The 23,627-nt window shown below is 45.8% G+C and overlaps 1 protein-coding gene across 1 annotated transcript; it reads left to right on the top strand.

The window, feature by feature from the left end:
- The first annotated feature begins 1,227 nt into the window (after positions 1–1,227).
- LOC149353757 (stearoyl-CoA desaturase 5-like) lies at positions 1,228–22,735 on the top strand. The gene is made up of 4 exons (XM_089577401.1): positions 1,228–1,441; positions 4,972–5,102; positions 19,473–19,678; positions 22,169–22,735. Exons 1-4 carry the CDS (start codon positions 1,228–1,230, stop codon positions 22,680–22,682), a joined length of 1,065 nt encoding a protein of 354 aa, XP_089433527.1. The 3' UTR covers positions 22,683–22,735.
- Positions 22,736–23,627: the final 892 nt, after the last annotated feature.

The following is a 23,627-nucleotide window of genomic DNA, read 5'->3' as shown; positions in this document are numbered from 1 at the left end:
CCAGCGACGAAAATTCGCTCACACATTCACAAAGGCCGCTTGCTCTGCGTTATCATCCACGGTTGCATTCCCCTAAATAGAACTTGTTGCTTTCGGATGTTTACTTTCAATGTTTTGATACAATTCCTATCTGGAATTATCGCTGCTGAAGCGCTTTTAAATAAGGCCATTGCTCATTTTCGCGGCATTAAAACTAACATTTCTTTCTCCATGCTGGTCAAGAGCAATGAGCTCAGTAGACATTTTCTTGTAATGGCTGCTGTGCCCAACCTAGCGGCTTCGAACCCGTCCGCGGTCATATTTTGACGGAGGTGTGCGTGCGTCTGGGTACTCCGGGGCAGGTTGCAGAAATTCATGCCGTCAAATACGTTCCCAGCCCTTTACTGCGGCGTGCCAAGTAATTCACGCTGCAGCTTCGGCACGCGAAAATCAAACACTTTATAGTGGCGAAGAGTGCGTGTCAGCACGCTTTACACCTGCACACGCGTCTCAGCTTTAGCATCTTCCTGAAATCCTGGAAAGCGCTCGTCATAATACGCAGAAAAGAAGGCCGTATTGCTTGCTATCTTTTTGGAGGGGAAGTTGTGGAACAGCTTTAGAGGTTGAGAATATATTCTTTCGTTTCCAGCGAAGCCTCAGTTCTTGTGAATAACGACAAACTATGAATTCTACCTGCCGCCTGGTGACTATAATCACGCCAGTAGCCTCTGCTGCGTAAAGTTGTGAAATCTGCTTAGCGTTACTAAGTACCCGTATAATGGGAGACTTAATTTTCGAGGCGATTAGACGTTTAAAAGCGCAACGTCGCGAGGCAGCTGGCCGCAACCGCTTTTTGTTTAGTCGTTGCAAATGGTACGAAGAACGTCTGTCCGAGGTACTGACGCTGCAGTTGTGCGCCAAGCGTTCATGCTCCAAGCGCTAGGTTTCAGATGATACGTTATATATAAAAAAGGCTGTTGGTGTGAGCGCTCTCTATAAAGCATTTTCCAAGGTTGAAGCCTGTGAACCTGCTCGTTTTCTTGCCTTTTAGGCCGAAGCCATTAAACGTTACTCCAAAGGCTCTCGTTTTTTACAACTGCGGGGCCCCCCACATATAATTGTCGTTACTTCGCCATTCAGCCCTTAGAAGAACCCGTAACCACGTAGTGCTGCAAAAACGCCGCAAGTTTTGCGGTTCTGCATTGCACATTGCATTTTCTTTTCTTTTCAGTTCTTTGTGACCACAACATGGCTCCCCAGACGGAAACGTTGGTCGAGCGGCATACCACTGCGCCTGCAGAAACGACAGCGGTGGTAGCCGAAACGAACCATGCGGAAGCCCCCAAGAAGTACAAGATGGAGATCGTCTGGTGGAACGTGTTCAAGATCTCTCTGATCCATGTCCTCGGCATTTACGGCATCTACGAGATGTACTACAGCAAGTGGCAGACGCACGTCTTCGGTATGCAATTTGTCCTTGCTCAAGAGAATCCGCAGGCGAACACGGGTGCTATAGTTCATGCTGAAGTGTGGAAGTTGATGCGGAATTTTCTTCACTCCAGCTGAATTTTGTAAACATACACCCCAAAATGTGTTATTCCATGCCATGTTGTAGAGTTCCTTTAGCAACCGGGGAAGTCGCAAACTCCGGAGGGGTGAGGACGAAACCTCCTCTTACCATTGAGAGGAGAAGGAGGCGGCATGGCTCAGAAGGCAACCTAATGGCCCCTATATTTTTGGCAACGGCTGTACGTGTAAAATCTGCAAACATTCTATGTACTTATGAGTATCTGAGTCGAATAAGGTCTGATACAAGAGTTTAAAACCGCCATTTGAGATTGCTCGCGTGGTGCTTTCAAACTGTTTGTTAGAACGGTGCGCTGTGGTGGGCGACCTGTTTGCTATCTCTGCTATCTCTCCTCTGCGTAGGCGGTTAGTTATAGATAGCACAGTACACGCATGTGTTACGGTAATGTTCAGCAAGGTAGGATAAATCTGTGCTATTAGTGCTTGGACATGGTTTTCCAAGCTCTTATCTTACGTTAGTATACTAGTATACTGTACGCTAGTATAGTATACGCTAGTATTATTTAGCGTATACTGTCCACTTCTGAACAAAACTATATGCATCGTAACATTCTTTCACGGAACGAAGCTGCACAAGCGTCTAGTTTTGTTATCTGCGGCACTTGTTGCTGAATAAAAATCATTTAACTTCCGTTACCTCTGAGGTGAACTATGACAACTCCGTGCGCGTCTGAAAATTAAGATTTAATTTGGTTTCAAGCCGGTAATGACATATCGGCATGCAGCTAGCTTGGATCACCACGTTCACGTAATTTTACGCTTTGCATGCAAGAACTCTGGCTTGAGTGAGCAGAATTCAACTCGAACAGATTTTTTTTTTTAATGGTGGGCATTTTTATTTCCCCTTTCACTCTAGCCACTGCTCCTTAGCAGGTCCCTTACAAAAATGCTTCTTGAGACAGTGTTGAAGTTCTCATGAGCAGACTCAACACGCCATGTTGAATTTTTGTTGTGACCAGGATTGGCTAGTGTTGGTGAATTGTTGTGGCCGAGTTGAAACTCATTGGAAAAGTGGCCACTGTGCTAGAGTTGAGCATTCTCAATGAAATTTCTGCTTTGCGTTCATGTTGAATTCATGTTGGAATTACGGGAGTGAATCAACACGCCATTCTGAATCTTGGCTGGGGTAAAACAGCAAAAAATCCTGGGAATGCATTCGTATTGCGCCAGATGGACCGACTATCAATGCAATTTTCGGCGGTATATTCATATTGCTGCGATTTCTCGTTAACGTGAAGCCATCACCCCCTGTGACGAGCGCTCCACACATACGCACAAACACTTATGTATATAAATATATATATACATACACATCCTACACATCCATCAGATAAAGAGCATGGCACAGTACTGCACACGAGGCTATATGAAGAACTGACAGCTGGAGTTCATCTTGATATTTAGTGCAACCTCGGCTTCGCCCTTATATAGTCCTACTCAGGGGTGTCCGGACCTGCGCAGGTTATGGCCTGCCGATCAGCAAAGTTATCTCAGTTATTACTCTTAATATTTATTTATTTTATGTGTAGTAGAAGTAATGAAGTTCATATGCAACGGTCTATTATTTGACGACCTTGATTTATTCGTAAACAACTTAATTAAAGCATTAATTAAGCGCCCTTTTTTATGAGAGCACATACGAATCCTCCAAAGTAGGTATGCCTGAATGAGCATAGTGCACTTTTTTCTATGCAAGAAAATGACTTTGAGCGGTTTATGAGAGTTTTAACGGGTGCTGCATGCGTTCTTAATGTGTGTAATGTGATCAGGTTCTGTTTACACGATGGATGTCGAAATGATTTCATTTAGTTAGGCTTAGAAACGGCTGCCTTGAGATGATTCAACTTAAATCCAACAGAAATTGCTCAACAGTAAATCTCTTGACTACGCTCAACAAAAATTCCGTGTAGCAGATGTTGAGTAGGCTCAACATACATTGAGTTCATGTTGGTTTCCAGTTGATTCAACAGGAGCTCAACAAGGCGTCAACTGAAGCTCAAAAGTCATTTTTGTAAGGGGTAACGGGAAAGGAAAAGCTTAATTTGCAAGTTAGTATAATTTTTATCATCATAATTAACAAGGTTAAGGCCACCACAGGCTAGCTCTCTCCAATTTATCTCCCATTAGCCCTGTCTTGCACTACCTGCGGACACCTTGTGCTACAGCTAATCAAACTGTGCGCTAATCGAGCGCAAAAATGAAAAAATTTATAAGCCGCTACCAAGACTCTCTTTTGCCGCTCTTTTGCTACTGGCCCGCCTAAATGTTATATTCGGGCCCCTACTAAAAGTCCTTTTTCGGTATTTTAGATGAACGTCAGCATAATAGACCTTTCCGAACAAAAATAAAACAGCTCAAAATACACATGCAGTAAGCCGTCTTTCAAAGTCAAAGACACCTTGCTAAATTAAACTGTAACTTTGTTTGTTATAGACCTTTGGAAGATATTTATATGAGATACATTAATCTCACCAGGAGTTTGTTGCACTCGGTATCTCTTCGAGACATTAACGAACGAATAGCGCTGCAGCGAGAATAAAAGAGAGACCATAACTCAGAAATTTCAGCTGCCATGAACTCACCTGCGGTTATTTTTCCTCGACCGAAATAATTACCAATACCGTTCAGCAGCTCCTGCCACTTTAGTTTCAAAAATGATCAACGTGCTCTTGTTGTCAGATGTCTTCCGTCATATTAAATAAATCTGAGATGTGGCATGATGCTGTATGGTCGAGAAAAAACAGAGAACCAGGACCTCTTCAACCTTTCTCTTACAGGGGTTTCAACTAACAACAAAACCAGATGAAATGTATTCAGCACTTGTATTCAAATACTAATATATCACCTTCCCGGCCAACAGACACTGATCTTGATTGTCGCCCCTTGACCTTCACCAGCAATTTAGAGAAACTGTGCACACCGATTTCCGAAAAACTTAACTCTTTCTAAGCTTGGCATTTGCGCGAATTTCCTTTCGGTGAAGAAACGAGAATCAAAGTGAACTCATTAGTCAAGGAAAGTCACATACTCATTAAAGGGCACTATCTAATGCGCAGAGATGGTAGGAATGACTACTTCCGCTAAGAAGCCTTAAAGGACGTTTGACGTTTCATTTGTAGGGCATTTCCTGGACAGTATAGGTCTATATTTATTGCTTTCAATGCCAGGAATTCATTTCACTTCTGACAGTGGAACATCGCCCAAACTCCACGGGATCGCTCTGCACGATTCGGACGCGGAAAATTCTCGCCAGAATGTACACAGCGTGAATCATTATACAGGACCTAAAATCATTCATATTAATGCCAAAAGTCTTCTTGAATATTCCGCGACACTCAGGTAAACAGCGATAATCGCTCATCTCATATCTTGGTCCGCTGTTTTTCTTCTTTCCTTTTTTTTCAGGCAACATCATCCTCATCTTTTCTGGCATCAGTGTCACGGCCGGGGCTCACCGACTGTGGTGCCATAGAGCGTACAAGGCGAAGATGCCGCTCAGAATTTTTCTCATGCTTTTCAACTGCGTGGCGGCACAGGTAAGGAGCCAGCCTGCGACCTTTTTTTTTCTAATTCATTCGAGTGAAATTCCAATCGGCTATGCGTGCCGTGTTTGTCAGTGACAATACTTCCGATTTCATAACCTTCAACTCGGCATATTTCTCCCTCGTATATTCCTGCGAGCACCGCAATCACTTCCTGCGCTCCTCTTTTTATCTTGCGTATTATACGCTTCCGAATAATGTCTGCTAAGGAGGCGGCTGTATATACTATATTCACGTATCTTAAGAGGGCTTACCTTTATTTCGAAACGGCGTTGGCGGAGGCCGAATGGAAACATTAATGGTTTGAGGACCGCTCTTTTCCTAGTGTTCAATTACGAAGCTGGCATGGCGACAAACACCTGCATAAGCCAACGTGGGAAAACTTCGCCGGACATCCTTCAAGTGTGGCACATCCGGTCAGAACACTGCCACTTGGTTCTTGCTGCGCAACAATAACTTAGAACCAGCAGAAAAAAAAAACATAAGGATGAGAATGGGATCACTGTGGGTCCAAATTAGAAAAAGAACATCGCAAGCGCTGCGAACAAACAAAAAGTAACGAAAATGTCCTTCAAAAAGAAGGAAAACAGCCAGCAAAGAGAGTACTATGCAGTAGACTTCGAGGTCTGCATTGTCAAAGATGCCTAAGATAGTTGCGACATTTAAGGTGAAGGTCAGGTGGGCTGCACAGCGAATGAAATGATTAATGGCAATGAGACACCAGTGATAAGAAGAAAAAAAGACAAATCACACCGAAATAAGACTGTTCAGTCGTAGGGGTGCCGAAGTCAATTACTGGCAGCTAAAAAGGTTTATACAAGCCGAATAACACAATGCATAGATTACAAGGAAAGAAGCGTCACTGATCTGGCTATGTACGACACACTTGCTGCACCTTATGGAACCAAAAGAAGGAAGAACATCTCTACCTGGTTTATTAAGCGTCCATGCGGCCTTATCAAACAAATGGGAGTTTTTTCAATGTCGATACATGATATTGAAGAGTCTAGAGGCAAGCAACAGTTTACCATGTAAAAGGAGCCCGAACATGTATTTTCAAAGGGTGCGCACGTGGCATCGTGCACTATTTTGGGGGTTGGTTTTTAGGCACCAGCAGATAAGCAATGCACTAGCCACGACAAGCAGGTCATTAAGCACAGCTGTTTTCGTCCATCGGAAAGGCCAGTTCTTTTGTTCCCACAGACAACCATAAACAAATTACGTCCATCAACAACGATCGAAGCAAATTCAGTCGGCGCTGCCGACTTCCTTCCTTTAGCATCTGCGAAATGGGACTGCTTGCATAGTCACGCAAGCGCTGGCACTCCTTCCTCCAGCGAATCGAGGTTATACATAACGCAACCTGGATTAATGGAATACCCGTAAGGAAGGTTAGTGAAAATTTTAGCGTGGTGGAGGCGTACTAGCGTAAACGTATACCGAACCAGCCGACTAACTGCCCACGCAGTGGCAGGTGCGCGTCCACAGGTGGAGACGCATACCTGTCACGCGCAGCATACTGCTCAGCTTCAAGCCCACCGCAGTTACCTATCATAATGGAGTCATGTTGCCTGCAACACCTTGCGCGCGCACTAAGGTAGAAATATATTGAAACTCGCACCTTTCTGCACAGAGACGCGACAATGAAGTGTGAGGTGGGGTGTGTGAAAGGAAACCAGCGCATCACTTCTAGTCAATCGCAGGACAAAAAGCATCTGAGTGTCTCAACCTTTGACTACTGCAGGCGACGGGCAAGAACACAAACGATGCATCACAGTACTGTTCTGGGATGGTCGCTGGCGCCGCAGACCTTATTTCAAAAATTTGCACTGTCGCGCCGTAGTGGCTTGGATAGAAGTACTGTCACTCTTTCGACTTTTATTATGATACTTTGGCCAAACCAAGTGGGCAATTTGATTTTTAATCAAGAGAGTACGAGAGGAGCTGAACGAATTACAACGAAACGCCTTCAAACTCAAAAAAGTTAATTATCATTATGTCGTGAGAATGAATTAGCATTAGGTATTATCTTTGTTATTAACTTCTCCTCTTGTACTTCTTAACTGCACACTTTCTTTAATACACATTGCCATGTATTGCTGGCTTATTAAATGTTCTTTGCTCCACTTTTGCTGAGAAAACTGCTGAACACCTTTGCTCTGCTCTTTGCCCAGTCATTTTTGTTGAGTCATGCTTACTGCTTATAATTTTTGCTGAGTCATTCGTAGTCATTATTAGACATTACAAATTTTACACAGTAATTTTTTTGGGGTTCTCGTTTCCGTGGCAGTTACCTGCCGGTCTCTCCCTAAGTGCAGAGGGGGATTTTCCTCTCTCCACTTTGCCGCCTGCACACTGTCGCACTTGTCTTTTCCATGCACCAACCGTGGCAGGTGGCAGGGCGCCGAACACTACGCCGCCGAACGACGCAGGACACTTTTCCTTCACGGCGGGTCTTCTAATGCTAATGCACTGAATCTCGAATTTGCCGTGCCGTAAAACGACAGCCATCAAAAAACCTGGTTGCTAAACTGATTGATCCGAATCCATTTGGGACCCAACCGTCTGTGCAATAGAATAAACGCAAAGTGAATTATAGAGGCAATCGTCCAGCAAGATAACTGGCCGGCTCACGCATTTTAGACCACCTCAAATTAACCATTGTATCCTGTGCAATATGCAACTGTCCCCCTTTTCCTGCAAATTGTGTAAGCAAATTGATTTTGTTTGATTTTTAAGCATCGACTTTCAAACACAGATATAAACTGCGTTAGAAAGAGTAAAACTCAAAGGGGCTCGAAGAAACCCAGTTCCAACCCCCGCCTCCCTCACACCCACCAATATTTCCGGGCGTAGTCCGTCCCCACTTCTTCCCATCAGTAGGAAATGCGCTCTAACCGGGACACAATTTTATTGGAATAGTTTCCATAGATTATACATTAATTAAATCACAAAATGGGAAAACTCCGGACAAGCAACTAGATCGCATTCTATATGCAGCGGGCTTGCTTCATCTGCTGAGCTTTCCATACTCGTTTGCGAGGAATCTTTTAGCTCTGCCCTTAACAGTGTTATTGCCCTACTTATTAATGTCACAAAGCCTGTGCACAGTCTCTTTATCTCCAACTGGTCTCAGCATTCTCTTAGTCTCTGCTAGCCCCCCGAGGAGACGCTCTAGTGAACTGCTGGCGGTCGAGCATCCAAGAAACATGCAGAATTTCTCTATAGTACAGTTACGCGGCTTCTCCATCAAGTCAGTGTGCTTTTCTATTAGAAGCGCACCGGAATGTGCCAAGCGGCAGCCCAGCGATGCGGCCTTTACACAGCCGAATTTTCGCTCACAAAGCTACCCTTTTCTGCAGTGTAGGCCTGAGATGCAGAGAAGCGAGCATCGGGTCCCCACGAACATGGGATGACCACTTTAATTTTCAGGGTTTAAGGGAGACTGAGGAAGGTTGTTGTAGGCACAAAATGTGCAATGTCTGTGTCATTTCGAAGAATGCCTAGCACAGTGTCCTTTTTTTAATGCCAAATCGTGACGTAAACCCATGACCTCGATTGAGCTAAAGGTGCTCAATACAAAACCCAGCGTCTTCTTCTGCTGCGCGCTTCGCGATAGTTAGGCCATATATAAAATACCGGTGCAGGTATTAATGGCCTTCGTGGAATCCTTTCCCGGCCAGTTTATTCGGAGTTTATTTTATTGCACCCATTTTCAATGGACATGTCCAAGTTGATATGGTCGCAAACCTGTTCATAGTAACAAGATTTTTCCTTCAAGTCTTCTTTGTCTCAGCACACCAGATTCAAAAACATGCCAATGCGCATTTTTCTGAAGCACTTGCTTGCTACCTAAACTGGCGCAGATGTAGAGCACCTAGCATGCACACATCTTAGCTTATTGAAACGCGTAACTTCCTCACGAGCCCCTCCTTTGCCTTCCCTTGACCACCACCAGTGCATCACCAGTGCGTTCGTATGGTCTATATTATGCGAAGAAAAGTGCCTGAGAAAAAGAGGAAGTGTCACCATCGACAACGCCACTCATAAATCCGGGTCTCGGTTGTGTAGAGCATGCAAAGCAGGAGCCCGAATCAAGGCCGCTCTATCGGCCAACCTAGCCGAGCGGCGGAACGCTGTCAGGGAGTCGAACCTCGCGCAGAAGCGACGACACTGCTGGGAGGTGGGATTAACGATTACCTTATCAGCGGGAATGAAAAATGAAATGAGGTGACGAGACCAGAGATGCGGAAAGGGCCCGCGTGATCCCCCATATGCGCCCACTGCCTCGACTCGTTGTATTGAAGGTGGCGCGACACTTCCCCATAGGTTACCGCGAAGAAAGTGACGCGTTTGAAGGAGAGATGGGCGAGACGGGGCACGCCCTGAGCCTTTTGACAGAGACTGCCTCGCGTCTATGCTCACCTGACGCTTTTTTTTTTCACTTGCAACGCCCGACCTTCCTGCACGCTCTGCAAGAAAAGAAATAATCCACGGCGATGACGTTTGTCAGTGCCAGGTTTGAAAAGGACAGCCCAATGTGGTTTGAATGAGTTTCTGGAACTTATCCTAAGTAAACAGATGCCAGTACCTTCCTTCTTTCGCTGCTTCCTTTTTTTATGCACGCTGACGCTTCCTTCCTTTGGTTGCGGAGACGACCGTAAAATGATTTATTGCGTATATATATATATATATATATATATATATATATATATATATATATATATATATATATATATATATATATATATATATATATATATATATATATATATATAAACAGTGTTTAGAGGAGACGGACGTGCGAACGAAAACAACCCCGCCATCGACGTTTCGGCCGGTGCCAAGCGAGGGACTCGACTTTCAAGTTAAAAACGGAAAACGGCCCTTTATTTCCAAATGTTCCGAAAGTTAAATGAAATAACTTATTATTCCAGTCAGTATAAAAATGATATTTTTACTTTTTATTCGTTTCTTTATTTATTACTATAAAGTTTGCCCGCATCCAGACATTGCGGAAAGGAGCGAGGAATTGCTGCAAAGATGCGCAGAAAAAGGAACACATTACCATAAGGAGAACATTGCAGTCTTGAAGCAACCAGCGTCGGTGATTGCAGCGACGGAGACAGGCAGGCGGTTCCAGTCGGTGCTGGTTCTTGAGACGAAAGAACCATTACGCAAGTTCCACAAAATTGCAGGCCATCATGGAAGCCGTGGTCTCGACGAGATGAAATATATGAGGTTTTGGCGAGAGTCTTGTCTTTCAGGGAAGGATTAATTAGGGGTGTAGATTATATGAAAAGTCACAAATGAGAGCATTTACGGCGGGATTTTTTTAATTTTCTTTTGACGTTTTTTAAAAGTGATTTTGTTTTCCAGAACATCGTCTTGTTGAAAACATGTGAGATGCTCAGAACCCAACGTGCAATACTATTCAATAAAATTATCCGTTAATATAAGTCACCTGGTTTGTGAACTGGAACCACCTTTACCTAGTTCCAATCGTCGCGCCGAGTAAAGGTTTCTAATTACTGGTGAAAAAGTTTGAAAGCTATTGCACGCCCATATATTTAAATTATTTTAATACTTTACAAATATTGGAACGTGCTACAGCTGACGCAGACGTTTTTGAGCTGTTGATTAATTTGTGGATTCATACGAATTAATTAAGAATGGGACCTACTAGCGGAATATCTGCGTTAACTGTACAAGGTACGCTTACCAAAATATTTTTTTTTTTCAAGAATAATGTACTAAAGGCGGCGTAGAGGATTTCAACACCACTTGGGGGGAATATTTATGTTGTGGAGGTCTGTAAACTGATGAGTGGTCTCGATACGCACATGAAACATTTTAAAATTTACGAGGATTAGTGTGAAGAAGCCATTATAAACTGAGGTCAAAGAACTCCTTTTCTGATTACGCAAACGCATTTGGTATTCAACATGAAAGGTAGGATAAAGGTACATCCGCTCAGCACGATTCGTCGATTAGTTGAAGCCTATCACTTTTCTTACGTAAGCGTTCTAGCAGGTATTGGAGTTGCATATTATGCTTTTTTAGGCATGTATTTATTAAACTAAGCAAGAAGCTTTTTGTAGAGAGTATGCGTAGTTTTCGTTAGCAGTACTAAAAGAATAGATGGCTACAAAATAATCAACAAAGCGTTCCATTGTTGTTGCTATACGAACTAAATCAGCGTTACTATCACCACGCATAATTTGGGTGTTTTTCTTGAAGGAAACTGCAGCTTGAAAGATGGAATGAAGTAAAGAATGATTGTTCCGGTTAGGAGTGATGAGAAAAACTAGGTTCACAACACTTGTCAGGATCAGGCCCAACATTTCAGCACATGCGACCGAACTTCGTGTTGGTTCGAAGACCGGCTTGGTGAGCGTAAGATCCGAAGAGATGTTTTAGAGCTTCACACGTTGCGAAGAAGACTGCTTTAAATTCAAAGAAACGAATCATTGAGACATGCAATGTAAGGAAAGTAGAAATTCGCAAAAATAAAGGCGATTTCGAATAAGGGGTAACCATTTTTTTTTTCAGAACACCATGCAGCTGAGTGCAAAATGTGAGTGCGCAAGGACGAAGGCCTACAACTTAAACAAAATGAGAAATCATGATTCGCAACGGCAGTACGAAAACCCGGTAATCACCCCAAACTGTATCAAGCTGTCACTGAGGGCGATTAGGACAGTGCCCCTGCGCAAATATCACCAGCGTAACAGTAGAGATTATGCTTTATTGTTTCAGTCAAACATTGCTTTGTTTTTTCTCTTGCTAAGCCACGTGTCGGTCAGTAAAACAGCGTCAGCAGAACCCGAATCAATGCACGAGGACAATGCTGCGCCTTTGTGGGGAGATCGAATTGTTCTTTTTTGAAGCGAAAGCTTCGCTACGGGACCTCGTGCTTCAATCGCCGGGTGCCTAGTTTTGACCTTCAGCTGAGATAGAGGTCAAACCATGAAAGAGAGAAAAAGAAATTGAATCAATATCCATGACTGGGAGTCGAACCTGCGGCTGCGCGAACAGGCTATCGCCATAACCAACACGCCTCGTGTTAAACTGCACCACACTCTAGCGCTGTGCATTGGAGAGCGTCGTCTTAATTAACTGCCATCTGCTCCGTCCCGCGGCACTGCCTGCTCACCGTCGTCTTCTACGCAGCCCAAATCCGTGCTTCCGCTCCGATTTGAATGTAGTAAACATTCTCTGTGGTTTTAATGAAAGGAAGTGCGCATAACTGGCTCCCTGGGTCAGTGGATGCCTCAATCGCGCTTTGAGGTACGTGGGGTGGTGAGAGAGAGAGAGAGATGTCGGTTACATGCGTTAGCGCTGGCAACGTTGCGGCAGAGACGCGGCACTGCTGCAATATGCCGCAGCGTTCAGTGGGTGAGCAAACTCTCGCGATCAACCATGAACTGCCAACTGCCAGGGTGGCCGTGCTGCCTATCCAGTTTCTGGAGCGCACTCAACGTTGCAGACGCCATGCCGCGTATAGTTGCCCGATACGCCATAGATTTCGCTCTATAGCCAGGTTAAAGAGTAGTTTAACAGCACCTAATTTTTGTTTGTTTGTTTACGCAAAGATGACAGCTATACAGAAGTATAAGGCACTGCGCTTACTGCAGCATTATCTTCTGAAAAAAATAAAAAAAATCGCAAATAGCGTCCATAGCTTCTTTTCTCTAATTGATATCCCTTCGTTTATATTTACTCTTCTATTTACCCCTTGAATCACTTTACTGCGGATACCCTGTATATATCCAAGTTTCCTCTGTCTTTCAACCTTTCCAAACCATTATTGGAATGATATAGCAGACAATTTGTACTTCTGAAATTTAGACACATTTGAGTGGCACGTTTTAGGTAAATAATTCAACAGCAGTGCAGATTTGAGTTGCTCCGTTACTCATGATTTGAACTATAGACAAATATAGTGCCTGCGCAGAAAAATCTACCTAGAACGGAAGCGACCGCAGTGACTGTTTCGAAAGAGGTGAGGGTGTTGCAAGTCGTACAAATACTGCGACACTTAATTGAGTTTACGCAAGTAATGTTAATAACCAAGAAAATAAAAACAGAATCCCGGCACGAAAACAGAAATTAAAAATTCAGGGGGGCACTTTGTTGACATAAAGTACGGTGAGGCGAAAACATTTGCGTTTGGGAGGCATCCGTCTGATTTGACGCCTTTCTGCAAACACTCTATAGCGTCCTAGACAAGGAGAACTACATATGCATTGGCAGGCGGTAGCGTATCTATTAGCACGCTCGGCTGCGGAACGGAAGGATGGTGGTTCGAATCCCATCGTGCACAAAGATTTTTTTCCTGGTCTGACTAGAAATGCGTGACACCTCTGCTGACAACCTTCTGCAGAAAACCTTCTGTCGACAACCATGGGGCATTAAAGGCTTTCGCCTTAAAAAGTTGTTCACAGACCCACTCTTTTTTTCTTGCAAAGCGAGTACAGTTAACCGTGCTCAATGTCAGAGGCTCGCATGCGTCTCTCTAGCGTCGTATCCTCACTGAGGTAGCCTGCTGCGTGCCTTCTTCACCGTTTCCGGCATGCGGCGAAACTTCTGCTTTCCGAGACAGCTCGGTCGCAACTTGCCGTGCGTTATTGCTTTCGCGTCACCTGCAATCCCCGAGCTTTCGTACAGCAGAATCGGCCCCAAGCTTTCTGGACGCCAATTACAGGCCGCCGCGCTCGTCGGCGGTTCTTGCTCGCCATAGTCCGCTTAGCCCCTACCTCAGCGTCCAAGGACGTCTGACAGGTTTGACTTTCAAATTACCTGAGTGGGTCACTACCGCGTCACGGACAGCGCTCTGCGTGATTGCTGCGCGCACACAAAGACAACATTAGACAATGCGGACTGATATTGCGACAGATCACGCATGAACCACGCTTCGGGGCCTGGCGCACACACGTCCCAACTGTCACCATGTGCTCAGGAAGAGGACATTCTTCTAGAAGCGTGTCCTCCTCTGGTTTCCTTTTTTGTTGTGTTTCGTGAGTGCATGTCAGACTTGTGAAGCTGTCTGCGTTGTTGCGGCTGATTTGTCCAGAAGGAAAAGCTGTGGTTTGACGTCCCGACTTTGGTAAGTTCCTTCTGCTTAGGGGCCGTGCACCTTGGAGCGTGTGGCCCGTCTGTCGCTCTGTGCTCCTCCATGACGTCAGGAATGAGAGAATCGTCTGGAAGCGCACTAATATTTTCTGTTGTTTTGTGTCCGTACGTTCAGCGTTTGTTTTCAACCTTCTCAAGCTGGCTGCTTTGTGGAGAAGAAGGAAACACTGACGTTTATTGTTTCTGCTTTGGTGCTGAAGCGTATTCTCCTGTTGCATGCGCGCGCACGTGAGAGTGCATGTGCAATAGCTGTTACCACGAGTTCAAAGTGACCTCGTGGAAAGCATCGCATCTAACTCTCCATGGCCAGAGTTTTGCGCTTGAAGCTGTAGTGATCGCGAAAACTTTCAAAGAATTATGAGTTAAAAGAGCCGACTTGGTTTTAGCGTCTGCCATTAAGTTTAATTAATTATCAGTGATCCTTTTCAAAAATGAAAAAAAAAACTACCTGTAGAACTCTGCTGACCTGCTTGAAGTATACCAGTAAGCTCGAAATCCGTGCCCAGTCTTCTAAAAACTGTTGGCCATGAAACCGTTTGTTGTAATAGAAAACTGCAGTTGAAGTTCTGCTCATGCTGCCTGTCGCGAGTTCTCTTCGTTCTATTTTCATTTCCTTGTCCATGTCTGCGATCGTTTCCGCGCACTGTGACCAGTCGTGAAGACGAGGTTAAGCCCAAGACTGAAGGTTCGAGTCATAACGAGAATGGTAGCCAATGTGAAACATTCCTTTCGCTTAGCGGATAAGGGGTTCTGCCATTGAGCACGAGACAGTTGGATGGATTTGTGGCTGTTGATAGCACGTTTCAGCGCTAGAAAAATGTAAAAATGTGAAAAATACCCGTTTGGCGAAAAAAATTCGGTCAGTAGCAGACAACCGCACGTGGCCAAAGTGAATTAACAGACCCTCATATCACGTCTGGTTTTGAGACGTGCAGAGCACAAATTCCGTATATTTTAAAATTCCGGACAACCAACCATAGATTACGAAGGTCTCCAGAAAAGAGGAGCTTCAGGTCTATCTTTAGCTTGACTGCAAGTGAACACGGCAGAGATTGCTGCGTCAGACCATGGCATATGCGCTGTTCCCGCTGCGCTCCACACACTCATGGCATTTGGCCCCCCTGCTCATACTGGCATTGTACGAGGGAAGATATTTCTTGCTACTTCCAAGAATCAGGCAGAGCTACCAACAGAGTAATCAATATTAATCCAATTGTAACCTTAAGCCTACGTTGAAGGTATGCAGTGCTACGTCATTTCCACTTTTTAAAAGTGTGTCATAGCCATGCAATTAACAAGCAGTAGTGTAGCCCGCGCACGTGCTCGTCGAGTCTAACTAATCTTTTTTTTACATTCGAACGAGCTGCGGCGGATATTATAGTCGAAGCAGTCGCAGTTGAGCGTTCCCAACTTTTGCGATGCCGTCAAGATGTGACAACAATAGTGTGCCTGAATTTGGTCACCATCGCAGTGCGATCACCCGAGGTGAACTATTAGCATCGCACTTAGCAGGGGAACACTGCAGTCACTGGACAACAGCACTGATCGGAAAACACATTATTCCATACCAAGCCTCTTCACATGTGGCCTGAGCTTAATGTTTTAAAGTATTTCACTCGAGCCTGCTCCTCCATCCTTGGACTAACGTTGCAGCTTTACTGAAGAGAGCGTCCAGGAGTAAACCTTGCTGACGAAAGAGATTACTCTATAACACATCGCTCCATGAAGTCCCTTCCAGTACTAACAGTTGTGGCGTTTAAGGACCCTAAGCGACACATGGACAAGTGTAATGCTGAAGGGAGGGGGGAGGGCTTTGGATTAATTTTGACCAGCTGGGTTTCTTTCAGCGTGCGTTATCATGGCACAGTACACGGGAATTTTTTCATTATTATCTAACGCGGCCGCCCTGGTCAGGATTCTCCCACGCGATCTTGGAATCAGCAACCGAACGTCGAATCCATTGAGCCACGGCGGCGTTTAGTTGTCATTTAAAAGTAAAGCACAAGCATAGGACATGGAACGCTCGATGCGTTATGCTTGTGTTTCCCTACAAACCCAGTGGTGTATAAGTTCTTATGTATAATGCACAGTGCAACTTTTTTGTCATGTCGCACCAGCTAGTTCAAATTCAACCTGTGCGCCCATTCCACATGAGGTGATGTTCCTTCTTAGGCAGAGCATTGAAGTTTGCGTTCCTAACTGCCAACAAAACCTCATACGTGCAACAGGTCCATCAATATGATTTATTCTTTGAAGATACGAACCAGGTAAAGGCATCATACCAAACAGTTACAAAGACCACGATAGGCCTCCCCTTTGGTGCCGTGCTTGCTGGTTCTGCTTCTGGGGAGAGTTTTCTGGAAACAGGTAGTTTCTCAAGGACGGCCATTCCGGGTCTCTAACTGATCTTAGCTTCGCTGTTGCGGCCGTTTGTAACATGGTAGTAGCGGATTCCGTGGCGTTTTAACGCTCGCAGGTCCGATTCAGATATTGCGTCAAACAGTAGCAAGCGCAGCGTTCTTGCTAATGGTCTCAGAATCGCGCGTCGCTCTTCCACGGTAAGCCACCTCGGAACGACATGTGCCGGCGTACACCTCCCACTGTGCTTCACGCGCACGCATCTTATGGCCGCGCATCGCGCTGTGCTGAAAACGGTCGCGCGTTTGGTGCCTGCGCAGTGTTCTGCTTCCACATTTGCTCGCGAGATGCTCGGAGCGGCGCTAGTGTCGTGCGGCAAGCTTCCTACCTCTGTTGCACACTCAGTGCCAGCTTACATGCGCTTTCGTCAAGTTTAATGGTCGTGAGATAACTCGCATCAGAAAAAGATTTTGAACGAGATATCAAGCACTTAGACGCCACTCGGATAAAGAAGGAATAATCGTGGTTTAATAAAAATGAAAGGAAAGAAGCCAGTCGCTTGGGGCCAAAAAGCATTGGTCTAAGATACATGCCTGATAAGCCAGCCAAAGTAACCGTGCACGCCAAGGACAATCCTTAATTTGAACGGGAACACTTGTAGATGACCCACTGATAGCAGGAAAAAGAGAAGACACGTGTGGCTCGAACATGCGGGAACGAGTGTTGACAGCGCGAGCCAGCTTCCTCCTCTCACTGTTCGTTAGTTCCGCGTTTTTCGCAGCGCTTTTCTACCGATCAACGGGCCGACTTGGGCTACCCTGTGGCTGTTCTCGGAGGAAAGATGTTCACGGTGCCAGCTAGTTACACAGAACGTAGAACGCAGAGGCATACGCTGTCAGAATGATTAGCACACAAAGGTCTCCTGTCAGCTGAAGAACGACCTTGTGCGGGCAAGCAAGCAAGAACTGCCCGCTCGGCTTTTTGTTACATATAGCGCATAAATCAGTAGAGCGCATTCAAGAGCGCAGACGCGTTCTTGCGTGCAGCTTACAGAAAGAGGCAAAAAAAAAATGCATTTTTTCGCGCTCAAACCATACTCGTACAACGAAGCATAACGTTATGGCGGGCTCCGGATTAATTTCGGTCTCATGACTTCATCTGCATTGCACCGAGCACATGGCACACATACGCTCATTTGCTAAGCCCCCATCGAAATCCGGCCGCCGGGTACACGCTCGAACCCGTGAACTCAGGTACAGAAGGCGAACGTGACAGCAGCAGAGCACCCGCTACCAGTAGCAAAGAGATTGGTTTGGTTTATGGGGTTTAACGTCCCAAAGCGACTACGGCTGTGAGAGACGCCGTAGTGGAGGGCTCCGGAAATTTCGCCCACCTGGGGTTCTTTAGCGTGCACTGACATCGTACAGTACACGGGCCTCTAGAATTTCTCCTCCAAAGAAATTCAACCGCCGCGGCCGGGATCGAACCCGCGTATTTGGGGTCAACAGCCGAGCACCATAACCACTGAGCCACCGCGGCGGCAGTAGCAAAGAGAATAAGTTGCTGAAATGCAGAGAAAAGGAGATCGAACAGGATAAAAAGCCTCCGCAGCTCTTCCCATTTAGCGAATGCAAAAATATGTGGCAGCCAGCAACACGACCTTATATGTATGCACGTCTTGCAGCGCAGTGGCTTTAAGGTTGGCTTGCTAGAAATCCTGTCGCATGTAGCAAGCATGAACGCTTCATTATGGCGTATCGAAATATAAAGGAAGGCTGCGCCTCCAGCTTACGTACACCCTATCCTTGCAAATTTTGCGAGAAGATGGACTTGTAAAAACAGCACTAATCAGCACCTAAGCGCCGACGCAGGTAGTGGCACCCGGCTGTACGATTCCGTAGTTACACGTGTGCATCTTCCATGTGGCTGCACCACATTACTAGCACACTGCCGAACCCTAAATCCTTTATTCCAATCTGTCTGAAAGATGCGAAGCGCGTATTCTGCGCAATTGAACATATCGGCTGACATGTGTCTCCAACCATCCAAGAAACATTACCACTTATCCGTGCTGGACACCTATGCCTATAATGGGTGAGTACAGTGATGGGCTAACCCTAGCACAATGGTTTAGGAGAATCCGCCACAGCAAAGTAAGATTTCAAAAAAAAAAGATATGATTACTATTAGCAACAAAATTATATTTACAGCTGCATAGGAAAGCTACACAGCTGTCTCGAATATCAGTTGCACGGTAGCTCGGTACCGCCGTCGCCCTCTCGAGTTGCTCTATTAACAAAGCTAACCGGACGCCTATCACTTGGCAAGGAGAGGCCTAAGTGATCGACGACTCTAATCCAAGTGGGAATGACGCTAGTTTAACGGTTTAGTAGAATCCCCCAAAGTGTTGTGAAATGCAAAGAACAGAGTTATGCTACCTATGACGTAAAGACAGCCAGATCTCGGACCTGAGTTAATTAATCAGCTGTCAAATATAGTGGAAGGAGGCATTAGGGTTAAGTACTAAATTACCCAACAGCCTTCGAAACAAAGCAAAGCTTAGGAAAATATTTTATTCGTTTATTTAAGGAGAGAAAGCAATTAAATTGTCATTTTAAGTTCATAGATAGTTAGCCATGTTGCTTTCGGTTCTCGTTCAACTAGACTACGAAGAAGGCTGTTGGTTCGTTTGATTTCAGGGTTAATTATGCGCCCGATTGCAAAACCTAACCCTGAAAGTGTTTGCTAGTGACGTGCCTCACTACAGCGGCAAATGTGGTAGGCTCTCTGCTATACGGTCAAGCGTGGCCACCGCTATGGTACCTATGGTACTCATTTCAAAAATGGCTGCCCGCTCCCGCTTTTTTGCAGAATGACCTTTACGAGTGGGTGCGCGACCACCGCGTCCACCACAAGTATTCCGAGACCGACGCTGACCCGCACAACGTGAACCGCGGCTTCTTCTTCGCGCACGTCGGATGGCTCATGTGCCGCAAGCACCCGGATGTGACCGAAAAGGGCAAGCACATTGACTGCAGTGATATCCTGGCTGACCCGGTGGTCAGATTCCAGAAGCAGTAAGCATCTGACTCTCAGTGAATGACTCTTGCGGCTTCGCTGTTACTTCCTTACAAAGGTTTACCATTTGGATGCGTGTATTGCAACGGCGCTTAGAAATGTACGCTGATTTCAGAAAAAACTTTTCTTTTTTTTTGTTATGCGGCGTTGAGCATGCAGCTATCCAGTTCGTGAGGAATCAAATAGCACAGGAGTATAGGAATCACAGACAGGGCGATTATACTTTTAAAAAATGCAGAACTTCTACAAGACGCCTTGGGATTCAGCAGCCGACACTTGAAGAGGGTTAAGAAAAATGTCGCTTTATGAACTACTGAAAAATAAAATGGAAGCGAAATTGCATCCTGAATGCAGGGACATGTGCCTGCATGCAGTTGCATTACACTGTGCGTGCAGATCCGCACACACAGTGTGATGCAATGCACAGAGTCCACACAATCTGTGCGGACTCTCTGCCAGTGTCTTGTTATTTTAAAAACATCGTCAACATGGCACTTCCTGGGAAGCCAGTCAGTGGTTGCTTCTGCTGGCCCAACCGCACCTCCTCTTGCCGGTGAAGGATTACGTCCCAGTCAAGGTTATTTCCCTCCAGTACTCCTTCTGCTCTGAATTTCTACCGAGTGATGAAACTTTCAGTAAGGCGTCGGTCTGCCTCGCTTACACGGTCGAGTAGAAGAGAAGGGAGGATTTGGAGAGCGCACCAGTGGATTAAGTTGGATTGACGTGGATTAACCAGTGGATTAGCGTAGCAAGTGCCAAAGGCTGAATTTTAAAGGCTGACACTTAAGTTTGGGCGCTTGCGACGGCTTTTCAAGACGAGACGATAAGAGCCCGCGATCAAAAGAGAAGTAAAAGTGCAAGCGTAGGCGAGCGAGTGATACGATGTCTTCCTCTGGGCCAAGGTTGTTTGGGCTGCCATGGCGAAAATGTGCCCCCGAGAAAGCGGTCGCCGAGAGAGGCGCGGTTCTTTGTGCACATAAGAAAGCACATATATAAAAGCCAGCTTTGTAGAAACAAAATCCACGCTTGCACTTCGGCTGACTTTCTTTCTGTTGTTCTTTTTTAATTGTTGTGCCACTCACTGATGTCAGTTTTTGCTTTCACGTAACTTCTCAGAGCTTGATTGTAATCACTCATGCACTGTCATGAAATATCTGCACAAAAACGAGCTCTTAAGGGTGCGTGTCAATTACAGTAAAAATATAAAACGAAGTGAGAAGTAGTAGACAGCACACACAACCAGTGCGTACATTCCGCGCGTAATAGCAATGCCCGCTACGAAATAATTAGTAAATGTAATTTTAGAGTTGTGAAACCAAAGGCAAATTTTAAAAGTTGGAGGCTTATCAAGGTTAAGCCCCGTGGATGCGAATCAGCCTTCGTTTTGCATTCTTATTATTAACGTCCTTAGTGTTTGGGGGCATCTTGACCGCATACACGCCCGGCGCAAAGACGCTGGCGCGGTTGCGGGCACAGAGACTGACACGACGGCGGGCGCGCGCCGCTTCATCCCTGGCGTGACGTCACATATCACGTGATGCAGCGATGGTGGCGCCGCCGCCGCGTCGCGCGCGACGGCGCGAACCGAAGCGTGGAGGCCTCCGCCGGGCGACGTCCGACGGCGCGATATGAGGCCCCATCTGCAGCCGGTGTGACGTCATCACGTGACGTCACATCATGTGATCTCACTTCAAGGTCAATGGTGGCCACCGCCGGGCGTCGCGCGAAGGCCCGAAACCTACGTTAATATGCTTCGCATAAAACTTCAACCAGTATATTAAACATAAAGGCGACATATATCATGCATTCACCCAAGGAAACGAAGCGAAGTATTTAAGAAAGGGTTCGCAAAAAAAAGCTACCTCTGATTTCTAACGTCGGGATAACTATTCTGATTGGCGACGTGCCTTCGAAGTTACCGATCTTTTTGTATATAACTGGAATTAATCTCTTTGATAAATATCTGCTTTTTCCCACAAAAAATGTGCAACGTTCAGAGGGGGAAGCATTTATTTATTTGCTTTTCGCATTACGCTTCTGTCATATAAGCATTATGCTGCGATATACATGTATAACTCTGGTATGTTAACGGCAACTGTTCATTGTTGATCTTTTCGGCCTTACTCATGGAATAAAGTTCTCTCCGCATTCCATTCCTAAGGATACAAAAAAGAAGAATAAAATGAGCTCAAAGCACGAAAATCTCTTACTGATAGCATCAAGTAACGTGAATTGAAGTCATTAACGGACCATCGCTCACTTTTGAAGAACCCATTAAGCAGCTGAAAATAAACGCGCCCCACTGAGGCGCACATAGACCTAAACCAGCGCTGGTCATACGCTTTCTGTTTCTTTGCGGTCCGCGTCAGTTTTGCGCAACTTCCCGTTTTCTTGAGGAGAAACAAAGAGGCCCCCACCAAAACGCGGCACTCACATTTATCCGCACATTCCCATCGCGGCTCGTTCGCCTCTCTTTTTTCACTATGCAGGTACTACATGCGCCTGGTGCTGCTCTTCTCCTTCTATCTTCCCACCGTCCTTCCGGCCTGGCTGTGGGGTGAGTCATACTGGAACGCCTTCTGCACGGTCACCATGCTGCGCCTCATCCTGTCGCTCAACTTCACCTGGTCAGTGAACAGCTTCGCCCACCTGTGGGGCATCAAGCCGTACGACAAGAACATCTCCCCCACGGAGACACCCTGGGTGTCCCTCGTCGCTGTCGGCGAGGGATTCCACAACTTCCACCACACCTTCCCCTGGGACTACTCAACCAGCGAGCTGGGCTGGCGGCTAAACATGAGCACAATGTTCATCGACATCATGGCCAAGCTGGGTCAGGCGTACGACCTGAAGACCGTCTCTAGGGAGGCCATCTTAGCGCGGAAGCTAAGGACCGGAGACGGAACACGCCTGCCCAGGAGGTTCCGCAAGATGGCTGCGGCAGCGACGGAAAACAGTGTCTCGACAACCACACCCGCAGTGACCAGCACGAGCCAGGGATGAAGCCACAAATGCGCCAAGAAAAGAAAGTCTGGTTGGTCAGCTGTACAAGTATGCGGCCTATGGAACTGCTGTATTGCCAAGACCCGATGGACAAGTGTGTCTTGTGGGAGCGCTTCTCGGCATTCGTGCGCGTCTAAGGTTGCTCTACGTGAATGACTCGTTGCGTCCTCGCAGTGTTTGTAATAGCAGCGCTGTGTAACAAGAGTGCGCCTCTGGAGTGTAGGCGCACAACTTAAGAGAAAAACAACTAACGATGCCGGGACAGTGCGCGAAAATACTTTGTATGTTTCTTTTTCTTTATGCTGCCTTGTACTTTCGCTGCAGCAAGAGTTCAGTATGGCTTGATTGTGATTTGTTCTTTTGTGTTGCGTTTAAAAGTACCCTCGTTGCTTCGTCGCAACCGTAATCTGTTTTGAATATCTCGCGAACCATTCATCACTTCGTAATATACCGTTCGCACACCTACCTGCGGCATAAAACGCACAGGAGACAGGTGGTACAATATAGCTCGTAGTTGTTTCGAACTCAGGACCAAAACTTCAGTGAAACAAGGTTAAGAGCACAGGAGCAGGCAAATTTATTCGCCGAATAAGGTCATAGGAAGACGGAGTCTCCAAAATGTTGTACAGTTTGGAGGAACCGCACCAAAAAGTACGGCAAAAGGACGCACTCGCAGCGTCTGCCATCAGGCAGCTTTTTCTTTCTATTTCAACCGCGAAGCGCATGTTGGCGATCTTTGCACGTCAAAAAGATGTCGCGTTACAACTTGCGCGGGTAAATAATAAACGTATTTTTATACTATCCCATCCTCACATCTAATGACAAACTGTATAATTTCTTTCTTTCTTTTGTAACAAAACTGTTTATTTTTTGGACGGAGTGTTTTCAAATGAAGTACTTGAGAGCCGCAGTTTTAACTGCGGATATTGTGCGCGCCGGTCGTGA

Source organism: Amblyomma mixtum, chromosome 3 (genome assembly GCF_055824585.1).
Source record: "Amblyomma mixtum isolate Tamu chromosome 3, ASM5582458v1, whole genome shotgun sequence".
Lineage (NCBI taxonomy): Eukaryota > Metazoa > Arthropoda > Arachnida > Ixodida > Ixodidae > Amblyomma > Amblyomma mixtum.
Note: the sequence above shows the minus strand (reverse complement) of the source record. Positions and strands in the feature narration are given on the sequence as shown.